Source organism: Thyridium curvatum, assembly GCF_004353045.1.
Source record: "Thyridium curvatum strain D216 chromosome Unknown NODE_34_length_383523_cov_77.689754, whole genome shotgun sequence".
Lineage (NCBI taxonomy): Eukaryota > Fungi > Ascomycota > Sordariomycetes > Thyridiales > Thyridiaceae > Thyridium > Thyridium curvatum.
In genome coordinates this window covers 185,793-198,884 of record NW_022156789.1, presented here as the reverse complement: position 1 = coordinate 198,884, position 13,092 = coordinate 185,793, and the positions used below count along the sequence as shown (strand labels likewise).

The 13,092-nt window shown below is 59.0% G+C and overlaps 5 protein-coding genes across 5 annotated transcripts; 2 read left to right on the top strand and 3 right to left on the bottom strand.

Annotated features, from left to right (window-relative positions):
• Positions 1-541: 541 nt before the first annotated feature.
• Positions 542-1,819, top strand: E0L32_006155 (uncharacterized protein; the record flags this gene model as incomplete). Its single annotated transcript, XM_031140756.1, has 3 exons — positions 542-696; positions 852-1,473; positions 1,568-1,819. The coding sequence occupies 3 exons, from the start codon at positions 542-544 to the stop codon at positions 1,817-1,819; spliced, it is 1,029 nt and encodes a 342-aa protein (XP_030995136.1).
• Positions 1,820-2,103: 284 nt separating this feature from the next.
• E0L32_006154 (uncharacterized protein) lies at positions 2,104-3,600 on the bottom strand (the record flags this gene model as incomplete). The annotated part of the gene is made up of 4 exons (XM_031140755.1): positions 2,104-2,507; positions 2,599-3,049; positions 3,178-3,388; positions 3,572-3,600. 4 exons carry the CDS (start codon positions 3,598-3,600, stop codon positions 2,104-2,106), a joined length of 1,095 nt encoding a protein of 364 aa, XP_030995135.1.
• A 1,588-nt stretch (positions 3,601-5,188) lies between these two features.
• E0L32_006153 (uncharacterized protein) lies at positions 5,189-8,476 on the top strand (the record flags this gene model as incomplete). Its single annotated transcript, XM_031140754.1, has 1 exon — positions 5,189-8,476. The coding sequence occupies one exon, from the start codon at positions 5,189-5,191 to the stop codon at positions 8,474-8,476; it is 3,288 nt and encodes a 1,095-aa protein (XP_030995134.1).
• Positions 8,477-8,988: 512 nt separating this feature from the next.
• Positions 8,989-11,427, bottom strand: E0L32_006152 (uncharacterized protein; the record flags this gene model as incomplete). Its single annotated transcript, XM_031140753.1, has 1 exon — positions 8,989-11,427. One exon carries the CDS (start codon positions 11,425-11,427, stop codon positions 8,989-8,991), a length of 2,439 nt encoding a protein of 812 aa, XP_030995133.1.
• A 361-nt stretch (positions 11,428-11,788) lies between these two features.
• Positions 11,789-12,966, bottom strand: E0L32_006151 (uncharacterized protein; the record flags this gene model as incomplete). Its single annotated transcript, XM_031140752.1, has 2 exons — positions 11,789-12,305; positions 12,413-12,966. 2 exons carry the CDS (start codon positions 12,964-12,966, stop codon positions 11,789-11,791), a joined length of 1,071 nt encoding a protein of 356 aa, XP_030995132.1.
• Between the last annotated feature and the right edge of the window lie 126 nt (positions 12,967-13,092).

The following is a 13,092-nucleotide window of genomic DNA, read 5'->3' as shown; positions in this document are numbered from 1 at the left end:
TGGGGTGGACAACAGCGGTCGCGCCGAGTTCGCAGTCCTTTCATAGCTCGGAGTGTTACTGAAGCTTAAGCAATGCTTGGTCACTGCTTGGTCAAGGTAGAGTAACTGAGCTTATGGGCAGCTTGGGCGATCATTGACCCAGGCTGTTCTCAAGAGTAGTGTTATACACGGAGATGGATTAGAAATGACTAGGCTCCAGACTTTGGAAATCTAACGAATTACCACTCAGACGACTGCCGAAGCTTGAGCATGATGAGGGGAATCGCTTTGATTGCTTGATTACATCACGTTGACCATGAATGCCGCCGTACGACTACACATCTTTCGAAGAGCTTTTAGTACCAGCTCTCCGCGCCACCCTACTTCCCCGAGCATCATCATATCAGGAAGCTTGTATATCACCCCACGACTCCGTCGACCGGAGCACTGGAACCCAATTCGAATTAAACCCCGTCTTCTCCAAAGAAGCTACTCGGAGGCTCACCACTCTCACAAGCAAGCTACCCCGCATTCGCACCCCACAAGCACAGCAAACGACATCATGGCCGACGTCCCCAAGACCATGCCCGGCGTCCTCATCGAGGAGAACGGCGGCGTCGAGGTCCTGAAGTGGAAGACGGACCTGCCCGTCCCTGAGCTCAAGGAGGGCGAGGTCCTCGTCAAGAACGAGCTCATCGGCGTCAACTACATCGATACGTGAGTGACCGCCTCTCATGCATCCATCATGCTTCTCACCCAAACGCGAAGGCGACTACACCAAGTCTCGCCCACGCTCTCTCCCTCTGTCTCGTACAATCGTATTGGCACCAATGCACACTTGACACTAACAATTCAATCTTCGGCATAAAAAGCTACTTCCGCACAGGCCTCTACAAAGCGCCCCTCCCGCTCGTCACCGGCAAGGAAGCAGCCGGCACCGTCGCGGCCCTGGGTCCGGCCCTCTCGGGCTCGGACCTCAAAGTCGGCGACCGCGTAGGCTACCTCCACGACCACGCCTACGCGGCCTACACCGCCGTCCCGGCCGCCAAGGTCCTCCGCCTGCCCGAGGGCATCACGACCGCCCAGGCCGCCGCCTCCCTGCTGCAGGGCCTCACGGCCCTGACCTTTGTCCGCGAGGCCGCGGGCCTCCACGCCGGCGGCGGCGCGGGGGCCACGCTCGGCGTCGGCCAGGGCCCCTGGACGCTCGTGCACGCGGCCGCCGGCGGCGTCGGCCTGCAGCTCGTGCAGATGCTCGCGGCCAGCGGGGCGCGCGTCATCGGCACGGCGGGCAGCGCCGACAAGTGCGAGCTCGCGCGCCGGCACGGCGCGCAGTGGGTCGTCAACAGCCGCGAGGACGGGCTCGCGGCCAAGGTGCTCGAGATCACGGGCGGGCACGGCGCCGACGTCGTCTTTGACGGCGTCGGCAAGGCGACGTTCGAGGCGGACCTGCAGATGATTGCGCGCAAGGGGACGCTGATCAGCTTTGGCAACGCGGTGAGTCTTTTATTCAGAGGCTGAAATGGGAGGGGGAGAAGTAGGAGGAGTGACAATTTGCTAATGTTGATGTGTGTCTCCCCCCCTTCCTTAGTCCGGCCCCGTGCCGCCCGTCGACATCCTGCGCCTCGGGCCCAAGAACATCAAGCTCATGCGGCCCGTCCTGTTCAACTACCTCGTCACGCGCGACGAGATCGAAAAGTACAGCAAGGAGCTGTTCGACCTCATCATGACGGGCAAGGTCGAGGTCAGGGTCCACGACACGTACCCGCTCAAGGAGGTGGCGCGCGCCCACTCGGACCTCGAGGGCAGGAAGACGACGGGTAAGCTCCTGCTCAAGCTGTAGTAGGGAAAGCATAAAAGCATGATGGAGCGGTCATATGATATGTCTATTCATTAAAGTTATGCGTGTTTGTTATCGGCTATGATATGGGCGCGATGCTTGCTTTTCCGGATGTATGTGAGAGAGACAAAAATGATAATAATCTACGACCCATTACTGTGACCCATAAGGTTTCCTTTTCTCTCCATTGTAACGCTGGCAACAACACAACGACCCTACGAATCGTCCAGACTCTTCCCATTGTTTACTATCTTCTTCAAATGCCCCGACTTCTCAACCAAGCTCGCTCAGGCCTTGCTCTTCTTGAGGGCCTCGAGCAGCTCGGCAGGCGGGTCCTGCCGGTAGCCCTTGGGGTTGTTGCTGACCCACTTCCACAGGTCGGCGCAGGCGTCCTCCATGGCGAGCTCCGTCTTCCAGTGGAGCAGCTCGTTGGCCATGCTCGGGTTGGCCGTCAGGTCGAGCACGTCGCCCTGGCGCCGGGGCACGACGTCGTAGGGCAGGTCGCGGCCGACGACCTTGCTGAAGGCCTTGATCATCTCGAAGACGGTGCTGCCGCGGCCGGAGCCGAGGTTGCAGGCCAGCAGGCCGGGCTTCTTCTCGCGCAGGTACTTGAGCGCCGACAGGTGGCCCTTGGCCAGGTCGACGACGTGGATGTAGTCGCGGATGGCGGTGCCGTCCCTGGAGGGGTAGTCTGGGTAGAGTCGCGGCATGTGTTAGACTGATTGTGTCCTATGCGCGGCGTGCAGCTGACCCGGAGGTTCAGTGAGTGTCTCTTTGCTTACCGTCACCAAAGACGAGGAGCTTGGGGCGGTCACCCGTAGCGACCCTGCCGAGCAGGGGCAGCAGGTTGTAGGGGACGCCCTGGGGATCCTCGCCCATGAGGCCGGAGGGGTGGGCGCCGCAGGGGTTGAAGTAGCGCAGCAGGGCGCCGTTCCACTGCTCAAAGGCCTTGCCGGCCTTCTGGAGGTTGTTGCGCTGGGCGTTGACGTGGTCGGTGATGACGGTCTCGATCATGGACTTTGTGCGGCCGTAGGTGTTGGTCGGGCCGATGGGGCAGTGCTCGGGGATGGGAATCATGTTAGGGTAGCGGGTGGCGTCGCCGTAGACGGTGGCCGAGGAGGAGAAGACGACGTTGGTGACGTTGTGGCGCTCCATGGAGCGGAGGAGGCTGATGCTGCCGCCGACATTGACGCGGTAGTACTCGAGGGGGATCTCGCCAGACTCGCCGACGGCCTATGCGTTTGATTGGGGCCCTGTGTTAGTCGAGCTGATTCAAAGGGGGCTTGATGCGTCGCCAGGAGAGAGAGAGACAACAGGGGCGCGGGAAAGAAGCTTGCCTTGAGCGCAGCAAAGTGGATGACGCTGTCAATCTCCGGGTGAGCCTCGAAGACCTTGTCGAGAGCGGCCTCATCGGTGATGTCGACCTTGTGGAAGATGGGCCGCTTGCCGCAGATGAGCTCGATGCGGTCGAGGGCGACCTCGGACGAGTTGTAGAGGTTGTCGACAATGACGACTTGGTAATCGTTCTCGAGCAGGGTCAGCGAGGTGAAGGAGCCGATGTAGCCCGTGCCACTACGCGTGCGCGGTCAGTGTTGTGCGATGTGATTTTCCGTGGCATGGCATGGCGTCTTTGTGATCGCGAGACCCTATTGTTTTGCTGTAGATACCTACCTACCTTGCGGTGGTGGGGTTGAATTGACGTGATGTGGAGGGGTTCCAAGCAATTGCGACTGGGGATTGATTGATGTGGCTTACCCGGTGACGAGAACAGTTCCGACAACCATCTTGACCGTAGAATATGCTGTAGTTGCTGCTGGGCACAGGAGGAGATATCAAGTCGAGTCCTTCAGGAGCAGAACCTGTGAAAAGGACAGACTGCGGCTTAATGATGGCAGGCAGAAACTTGCCCTCACCGCATCCATTCCATTTAGAGGTCGCCGGCGCGACAGAAGTGGGATGGATGAGCGCACATCGAATCTCGCTAGGGCCACGGATCCACCGAAGCTCGCAACGTGGGGCAATGAAGCGGAAGGGTTTTGGCATCCAGAGTGCGAGTGTGTGCTTGTGATTCCCGTCCGCTGTCTCGGGCACAGGCTTAGGTAGGCTCCATCACGCTATCTGGAGATGGAGGGTCCGATGACGCTACGTTTCATGGTCAACCTTGGAAGTTGATAGAGTAAGCGAATCGCAATTAATGACTTGAACTGCGAATGTCATTGGCCTGCTTGAAGTGCGTTGAGATCTGCAATCAGGAATCAGGGTGTCGATGGACTCGAGCAGAGGGACAAGTCTGAAGGGCCGGAAGCGGAGATTGTATTGAATGCTCGCCTGTTCTATGAGAGCCTTCGCGATAAGACCTAGGATCTCTTCCTTTCCAGACATGAATGTCCTTGCACTTCAATGTTGAGCAGCGCGTTCGGCTTGTTGTTCCTCGAGATTGATTGTCAAGATACTTTCGAAATTCAAAAAGGAGCAGTTCTGATCACGTGGAGCCACGGAACCTAACAGCGAGGCCGTTATTTTGGCGGGGAGCCACAGGCCTGGAGGCTGGACGTCTGGGCGCGGCGGCCATAGCTCCAACACGCTCTTAGGCTGGGCTCCACCAAAAACCACAGCGCTGCACCTGAAAGACGCGTTCGATCCATCAAAGGCGAAGCTTGGGACCCAGCCATCGATCACCGGCTTCAACACACCCGCATTCGGAAAACGACTGATGATTACGATGACGACGGGTAGAGGGATGGAAGCACGATGGGCACCCGATAATTAAATTGTTTGAGCGCACTTCTCCGTTTGCGACCGGGCCACGAGAACAAAGAGCTTTCTTTGTTCACCCCCCCATGCAGCCCATTCAACCGCCAGCGCGACTGACCAGCCACCGCCGCGGCGCCCAAACCCATCAGAATCGAGCACAAGCATCACCACGCTCAGCAGCATCTACGGACCGGACAAGCCCAAATTTTATCACCTCGGCCCAGTGAGGGCAGTGAAGCTCGACGAAGCTCTTTGTTCTCGTCAATCCACTTCGGACAGGAGCCGTGGACATTTCACCACTGGACTTCCTGCTCACCACCATCCTGTCACCTTACTCTCACGAACGTCGCCAGAGCTTCACTTGGTGATATTGCTGGCATGCAAATCGCAAACTTGCTTTTTTGCACGATCACCGCTTAGTCCTGCCACTGTCCCACCATAACCAAGTCGCCGTCGCGAAGATTTACTTTCCTCTCATTGTGACCTAAGCCCTCACCTTCATCTCATCTCTGCCTGGCAAGTCATCACCGCTCTCACACCCCATTCACTCTCTGTTCAAGGGACTTCACCTACACCACAAGACTCGAGACCTTCCTTGGGCAGCGTACATTCCCCATCATGCCGCCCAAGCGTAGCACCCGGGCCTCCACCCGCGGCCCCGACCCGGTCGTCGCCGACCAGCGCAGTCGCGCATCGGTACCTCGCACCTCGTCCACGGCGCGGCTCCGCAACGCAGCTGTGACGGCGGCCATGGAGGCAAGCCCCGCGAAATACAGCACGTCGTACGGCTCGCCGCCGACTGCCGCTCCCGAGAGGCAGGTCGTCGGCGCCCACGGCACCGATCTCGCCGGCGCGTTCGGATCCGTGCTCAGCGCGGTCCAGGAGGACAACCGGAGGGACGCTAGACAGCGCGCCGAACGGGAGGCCCAGGAGGCCAGCAGGAAGAACGAGGCCGACAGGCTGCGGCGGATTGCCGAGGAGCGCGAGTCCCAGGAGGACGACGATGACGACATTGTCGAGCTAATAGAGACCGTCGAAGAGCGGGAACAAATCACACCCCGCCCCCAGAGGACAAACCTCCCCAGATCATCATCAGTACAGCCGCCTTCGTCGGCTATACAACCCCGGAGTACGGCCCTTCACCTGTCGAGTAGTGTTCGCAGGTTGTTCTCGGAGCCGCCCTCTCACCACAAATTCACACCAAATCCACCCATGTCAACGCGGAGCTTTATAGAAGAGAGCAACGTGTTTGGAAATGCCAAGGTTTTTACGCCAGGCCCGTCACCGAATGTCGAAGCTCTGTCACGGCGCGCCGACCTAGTGGCAGGTAGAAATCAGCTTCGGCCGACGAACCTGAGCAAGGACAGCGGGTCGTCGCTGCCAAACCAGGCAGGATCATCCCGCCAAACGATAGACCGGTCAGAGAAGAGCAGGCAATCGCAACCCGTTGAACAGCTACAGCCAACACCAAATCGGAACAGGGAGGAACAAGAAGAAGCTTCCTCTCCGCAAGAATCCATATCCAGCAGGTTACGCAACAGCGCGCGCAAAGCAAGCCGGCGGTTGTTCGCAAACGCAAATCTGAGCGACGAGGACGAGCTCCAGTCGTCGCCGCCACAATTTCGAAACCCAGGGCCTAGCAAACGTAGCAATCCACGAGATTTATCGCCAGTGGGAGAGTCGGACTTGAGTGAGGGAGAAGACGCCATGCCTCCCATTTCCAGGAATCAGCGCGGCGGTGGCAAGGAGAGAGGCGGCGTCCGGCTTAAGCGACCGGCGCGCAAGATTGTGGGGGCAGAGGCAGCGTCAGGCAGCTTCAGCAAGCGGTCGGCTAGGAGCAAGCCCGCTCGGGCTGTGGAGGATGACGACCAGAACCAGGCGACTCCTAAGAGGAGGGACGGTCGCAGGAAACCCAGCACGCAAATTATCGAAAGAGAGGAGGAGGAAGATCCTCTCCAACGACAATCACAACTTAGATCCCGTGTCAATGAGGCTCATCAACACCAGGCAGCAAATTCTAGGATACCTGACGACCCAACCTTTATCCAGGGAGCAGGCAAGAGCATGAGGAAGCTGGGGGATATGTGGAACAAGATGGCCACAGCGATTACATTCCTAGTCCTCAGCTGGATAGCAATACGCGTCATTGTTATCAGCACGATGACTCCCGAGCAATACGGGAGTTACCGTCTTGACAACCGCCTACACTGGTACGGGAGCGACTGGCGGAAGAACATACAGCAATTCGTCCCATACAGCCTACTACACCCACTAGGCGCCATTAGCGACGAGGAGTTTAATAATTTGCAAAGCGCTTTTGGCAGCCACGATAACCAGATCGCCAAGCTGAAGGATAGAGCGAGTGGGCACGACACTGCTGTGGAAAATTTGAGGAAAATCATCCCCTCCGTCGTGCGCCTGGAGAAGGACAGCAAAGGCAACAAGATCATCCCGCAGGACTTCTGGTATGCCTTGCGAGACCTCATCAGCGCAGACAAGGAGTTCTTCACGCTGAAAAGGGCAAAGGATGGCAAATACGACATTTCAGATCTGCAATGGGCGACCTTGAAGGGGCGGCTGGAGAGGAGCGGGTTTCGTACGCAGGATAACGACGCACTGTCCGCAGGCGAGGTGGGAAAGATTGCCCAGGACGCGATGGCCAAATCGTGGGAGTCCTACATTCGGAGCAACAGCAACAGGGTAAAGGAAATCCTGGGAGTCGACGCCATTAAGCCTGGCGACACTGACCAGGAGGCCGCCGACAAGCTGATGCGCTTCCTCAAGTCCAAAAGCGGGTCGCAGGAGCTCTCGGACGTGCTCGTCACAAAGGACGAGTTCCTCCGACAACTACGGGAGGAGATGATCCCTCACCGGCATGAGATCAAGGCCGAGCTTGCCGAACTAAACGAGAAGCTGCAGGAGGTTGTCCGCAACGCGACCAAGGCCCACACAGACACGACTACCCCCTCACCCTCGGGCTTCTCAGAAAAGGAAATCGTCGCGCTCGTCGAAAGGACGGTCCGCAAAGTCCTCGGCGACACGCACCTTGAGGCCGTAGCGCAGGGCAAGATCCGGGCCAACTACGCCGAGGAGCTCAGCCACCAGGTCAACTTCTTCTCCTTCGCCTCGGGCGCCGTCGTCAACGAGCGCTACTCGAGCCCGACGTTCGTGACCAAGCAGCCGCGCATGGGCACGGACGAGTACAGGGAGCGCCGCCCCGGGCCGGGTCTGCCGTACAAGCGCGCGGCGCTCGAGGGCTGGCAGGAGGACGGCGACTGCTGGTGCGCGGGCATCCGCGAGGGGCCCGAGCGCACGGGCCCCGCCGACCTCGTCGTCGACCTCGGCGTGCCCGTCGTGCCGACGCACTTTGTCGTCGAGCACATCGACCCGGCCGCCACGCTCGACCCCGGGTCGGCGCCGCGCGACGTGGAGGTCTGGGCCGAGGTCCAGGAGGTGCGCCTGCGGCGGGTCCTCGAGGACTGGTCCCTGGCGCAGTTTGGCGCCGAGGGCCTCGCGTCGCGCGGCTACCACGAGGGCGGCAGCAGTGGCAGTAGCAGTGGCGGTAGCGGCGGCGGCGCGTCGCGGCTGAACCGCCTCGCCGCCCGGGGCTACGTCAAGATTGGCGAGTTCGCGTACGAGAACGTCGTGTCGCGCGGCGGGCTGCAGGTCTACCGCTTCTCGCAGGAGCTGGCGAGCCTGGGCGCGTCGACCGAGAGCGTGCTCGTGCGGGCCGTGACGAATGCCGGGTCCGACGACCATACCTGCTTCTACAGGCTGAGGCTGTACGGGGAGCGGAGGGACGAGGATGTGGTCCCGCATGGTGGCGAGACTGTTGTCGGTGGTGGTGGTGGTGGTGGCAGTAGAGCGGAGAAGGAGAAAGGGTCTTCATGGTTCGGGTGGAGTTGAAAACAGGGGCAAACAAAGCATTTGCATGGGGTTTTGAAAGCAGGCGTTTTTTTTTCTTGAGTTTTGTGGTTGTGTTGTTCTCACGGTCAAGGAGTAGGCAGGGCAGGGCAGGGCAGGGGCGTTTCTGCGATCTTCTCTTTTTTTTCATCGCCTGGAAGAATACCCCCTTCTCAATGGAGTTGCAGATTACTTAGATGCTGCTTTGATGACTTTAATTCGTATGGTGTTACGAGCACCCGTCTGTTCCTTGATTGTCATCGTGATCAGAGATATTACCTACTTGGCACGCAGGCGAATCCTTGGTGTGGAGATAGGTAGAGTCTAGATCGGCTGTTCCGACTCCTGCCCTTAGCTACGGTACCGCCGGCCAGCATGCAATCACGATGATGCGAGAAACTGGCACGGGCTCCAGTCATGCTGACAGCAGAAGAAGTACTTTTCTTTCCGTTGGGTATAACTAAAAAAGTCGCTACATGCAATAATGCCACTCCCCATCACCAAAGTTCCCACCTTTACCCATCCAGCAGCCCCGTGGCCAGCGCCTCGAGGTCCTCCAACGTCTCGGGCTCCTCCGCCATCTCGATGACCTTGCCGCCCTTCTTGGCCTTCTTCCGCGCCGGCGCCCCGTCCGTGTCCTCGACGTCCGAGTCATTCTGGAACCACTTCTTGACCTTCTTCTTGGGCGGGCCGCTGTCGCCCTCGTCCTCGCCGCCGCTCTCCTCGCCGGGGAGGGGCAGCGACCGCAGCAGCGCCAGCCCTTCCTCGGGATCGTAGTCGTCCGCCCCGCCGAGCTGCACGTCCGCGGCAGCACCGCCACTGGTGGGAGCGAGGCCGAGCTCCTCGCGCTCGCGCGCCTTGCGCTTGGCCCGCTTCTCCTTGCGCTTCTCGCGCGCCAGCGCCTTGTCCTCGACGTCGGCGTCGCGCACGCGCCCGGCCTCGGCGTCGACGAACTGCTGCCGCAGGGCCTCGGCGGGGCCTTCGTCGCGGAACTCCTCCTCGTCCTTGAGCTCGTAGATGGGGCGCGCGTTGCCGTCGTCGTCAAAGACGAGCTTCTGGCCGCGGTCCTTGAAGCGCAGCAGCTGCTTCTTGGACTTGAGCAGCTTCTCGCGGCGCTTCGAGTCGATGACCAGCTCCTGGCCCGAGGAGCCGAGGCTGACCGTCTTGGGCTGCGCTTTGGGCCCGTCGCCGGCGGCCTCGTCAAAGTCGTCGTCGCGTAGGACGCGCTTGGCGTTGAAGAAGTCTTGGTCCTCGCCGTCATCGGCGCCGTCGTCGACGAGGTTGCGGTAGTGTTTGGACAGGACGTCCTGGTTCGTCCGCTCCAGCATCTTCTGAGCCTTTGTGCGTACTTCATCCTTGCTCTTCTTCTTTGTAGCTTTAGTGCCTTCCTCGTCCTCCGAGTCGGAGCCGCTTGAGATGGCCGCTGCGGCACGCGAGGCATTCTTGATCCTCTTGACATCCTCGCCCTTGTGAAACTTGATCTGCGGCGCGCCGGCAAGACCAAGACTCTTGGCAAAGCCCTCAAGATCCAGCTTGTTGAACTTGAAGACCTCCTTGTCCTTCTGGAGATGGATTGATCGCGTGTAGCTGATGAAAGCCTTTTGGGCCAGGTACTTGACGTCGTGCTGCTTCCAACACATGTTCTGCAGCTGGTCCTTTATGCTCTTCTTCTTCTGCTCGCGGACGTTGAGCTTTTGTATAGGGACCTTCTTCTGCTCCAGCCTCTTGATCATGCCCTCCTCCTCGCTCGGGTCGAGGAATAGAACCGCGCGACCGTTGCGCTCGTATCGGGCCGTTCTGCCGACACGGTGAATGTAGGTGTCTGCATCTTCGGGACAGTCGAGCTGGACAACCCAGTCGACAGCAGGGAAATCAACTCCGCGGGCGACGACGTCGGTCGCGAACAGGCAGGCATGCTTCGAGGAAGAGAACCTGGACGTAATCTCCAGTCGGGCTAGTTGCTTCTGCCTTCCGTGAAGGTGCAGAAGTGAGATACCAGGTTGTAAATGTCGGAAACTTTCGTAGGCGAATCGGACCTGCTTTCCCGACGAAAAGAAGACGATCATCTTGCTCTTGAGGTTTGCGCGGAGGAAACTGTAAAGTGTGTCGAGCTTTTCGGGGAGTGGGGTGACGATGTAGTGCTGTTGTAGATTGCTGGGTGTTGCCGAAGTCGCGGCCTCATGGACGGAGACGTACTCGGGCTCTTTCAAGCTCAATCGGGCGAGGTCTGATACTCGTTTGCTCTGCGTAGCACTGAAGAGAAGGGTCTGTCGACTCGTAGGCAGGTGCTCGACCAGCGCGTCGACAGCAGCCTGGAAGCCCATGTCCATGATGCGGTCCGCCTCGTCGAGGACCAGGATCTGCAGATTGTCGCCATTGAAGCCGGCCGTCTGGTCGAGATGCTGCAGCATTCTACCGGGTGTGCACACGAGAATGTTCATCCTGATCAACCTTTCAGCCTCCTCTTTCAGGCTCTTCCCACCAATGACCAAGCCGGCAGAGAATGTGTGGTGTCGACCAATCTTGCGCAGCACTTCGAAGATCTGCACGGCAAGCTCACGAGTCGGCGAGATGATGAGAGCTCCGAGGCCGTCGAGCTCCGTCCATTGTGCACGGAACAACTTCTCGAGGACGGGGACTAGGAAGGCCAAGGTCTTGCCGCTGCCCGTCTTTGCAGCGCCGAGAATGTCGGAGCCTTTGAGGGCGAGTGGAATAGCACGGGCTTGAACATCGGTGAGGGTTTCGAAATGCGAGTCGCGCAGGCCGTCCGAGGTAGCCTGAGAGAGGGGAAGATCCGCGAAGTTCTTGGACGAGAAGGCCTTGGGGTCGAGTTCGTCGACGGAGGCATTCAGCTTGGAGAGGTCTTCCTGGTTTCTCTTCCGCTTCAACGTCCTTGCCTCAGTCTTCGAGTGGTGTTGCCTCGGAGGCGCCGCCTTTTTCGTCCGGGCCGGCATCTTTGGTAGCTTATGTGTGCTTCGCTGAGGTCGGCGACCGGATGTGAATGTAGCCTTGAGTCGATCACAGAGATTTCTGGCGATGGTCCTGGTCGACGCTGGGGCAGTGGGGGGGCGGGAGCATGCAAAAATTGCCGGGCGGTGTGCCAACTTTTTTTCCTAGCGCCGATTTCATCCAGATAAGATAAACAACATCAAGGTGCAATAATCACGCTAATCCAAGCCTGGATTTGCCAGTGAGTTTAAAGCATCACTCAACCAGAACGATTGAAGATGATACAAATGTGACGACAACCATAGAGTCTTTTGCTATCCTTTGCTATCTTGGACCTATACCTGTAGCTATCAAAATCCTGGTACATCATGCAGCCACAATCTCGGCCTTCATGCACGTCACTCCCTCCTTCTCCACCACGATATCCCATGTTTGCTCGTCGTCAAAGTCCCTCGAGTAGTCGGTACGGATGAGATACTCGTCCCCGGCATACAGCGGCGACATGGCTCGGTAGCTGATCTCTCTCAGCTGTTTCTCGCCGCTATACATGTCCCGCCAGTAGTCCAGGATGTTGATCAGGTTTAGCGGTCCATGGACGACCACGTTTGGGTGTCCCTCAGTCTCTCTGGTGGCAGTCTCATTGTAGTGAATGAGATGCGCATTGAACGTCAGAGCCGAGAACCGGAAGAGCGCTACTGGCGACCAACTCAGTTTCCTCTCTGGATATTCTGCAGGTTTATCGTTTCTCCTTAGCTTCAATTCGAGGTATATCTGCGTAGTCTCAAGTGGATAAACAAACCTGCGTCTTTTGGGAGCACATCGCTTATGGAGGAAGGTGTAAAAGGAGCCGTCAATGGCTCCCTCCTGGCTGCTTGACCCTTCCCTATTACAGGTGGTGGTCGGAAGATCCATGATCTTGAGGAGACCTATCAGCATGGTGATGGAGCGGTGGCACGGTCAGGGTATGTTGCGTGTGCGAGATCTACTTACCTCTGATCGACCAAGGCCAGCCCATTATCGACCCAGAATTCCTTCTCTACATCCACAAGCACCATCTCAGACCCGTCTCGAGCCTTCTTGGGCGTCGCACCCACCAGCCGCGTCCGCTCCTCGACCTCGTCCCCGACCTTCAGCTTGCACAGCCTCGGCTTGGGCCAGTACATGCGCCCGCCCGCCCACATGCGCCGCGAGAAGGGCGCCGGCGCATTGAACGTCCTGTCCGTGCCATCGGTGCCGAGCTCAGACTCGACGGACGCGGGCGAGAAGTACACCAGATGGTACCCGGGCGGCAACGGCGTCCCGGCGGGTGGGGCCTGGGAGGAGACGTCCAGGCTGCGGTGCAGCTGGGGCCGGTTCAGCGTCAGGCTCAGCTTCTGTAGCTGCGGCCCGTCCAGGACCTGGGTCTTGGTGATGCCTTTGCCCTCAAAGGCATCCAGCATCTGTTTGGTTGCATCGGCGGCGCTGGTGCTGGCGGGCCTCCGGCTGGAGACGCGCCACCTCACAAGGGTGGGCCGTAAGGATCGCAGCGGGAGCGATGATGCCATGGCTACAACAATTGGTCGTCTCAAGACGCGGGGTAGGGATGGCTTCGAAGTACTGCCGTCCGGATCGGGAAGCAACTGGAAAGCTCGGGGCGCGAATGATGGATGCCGGAAAGCAAAATGTGATGG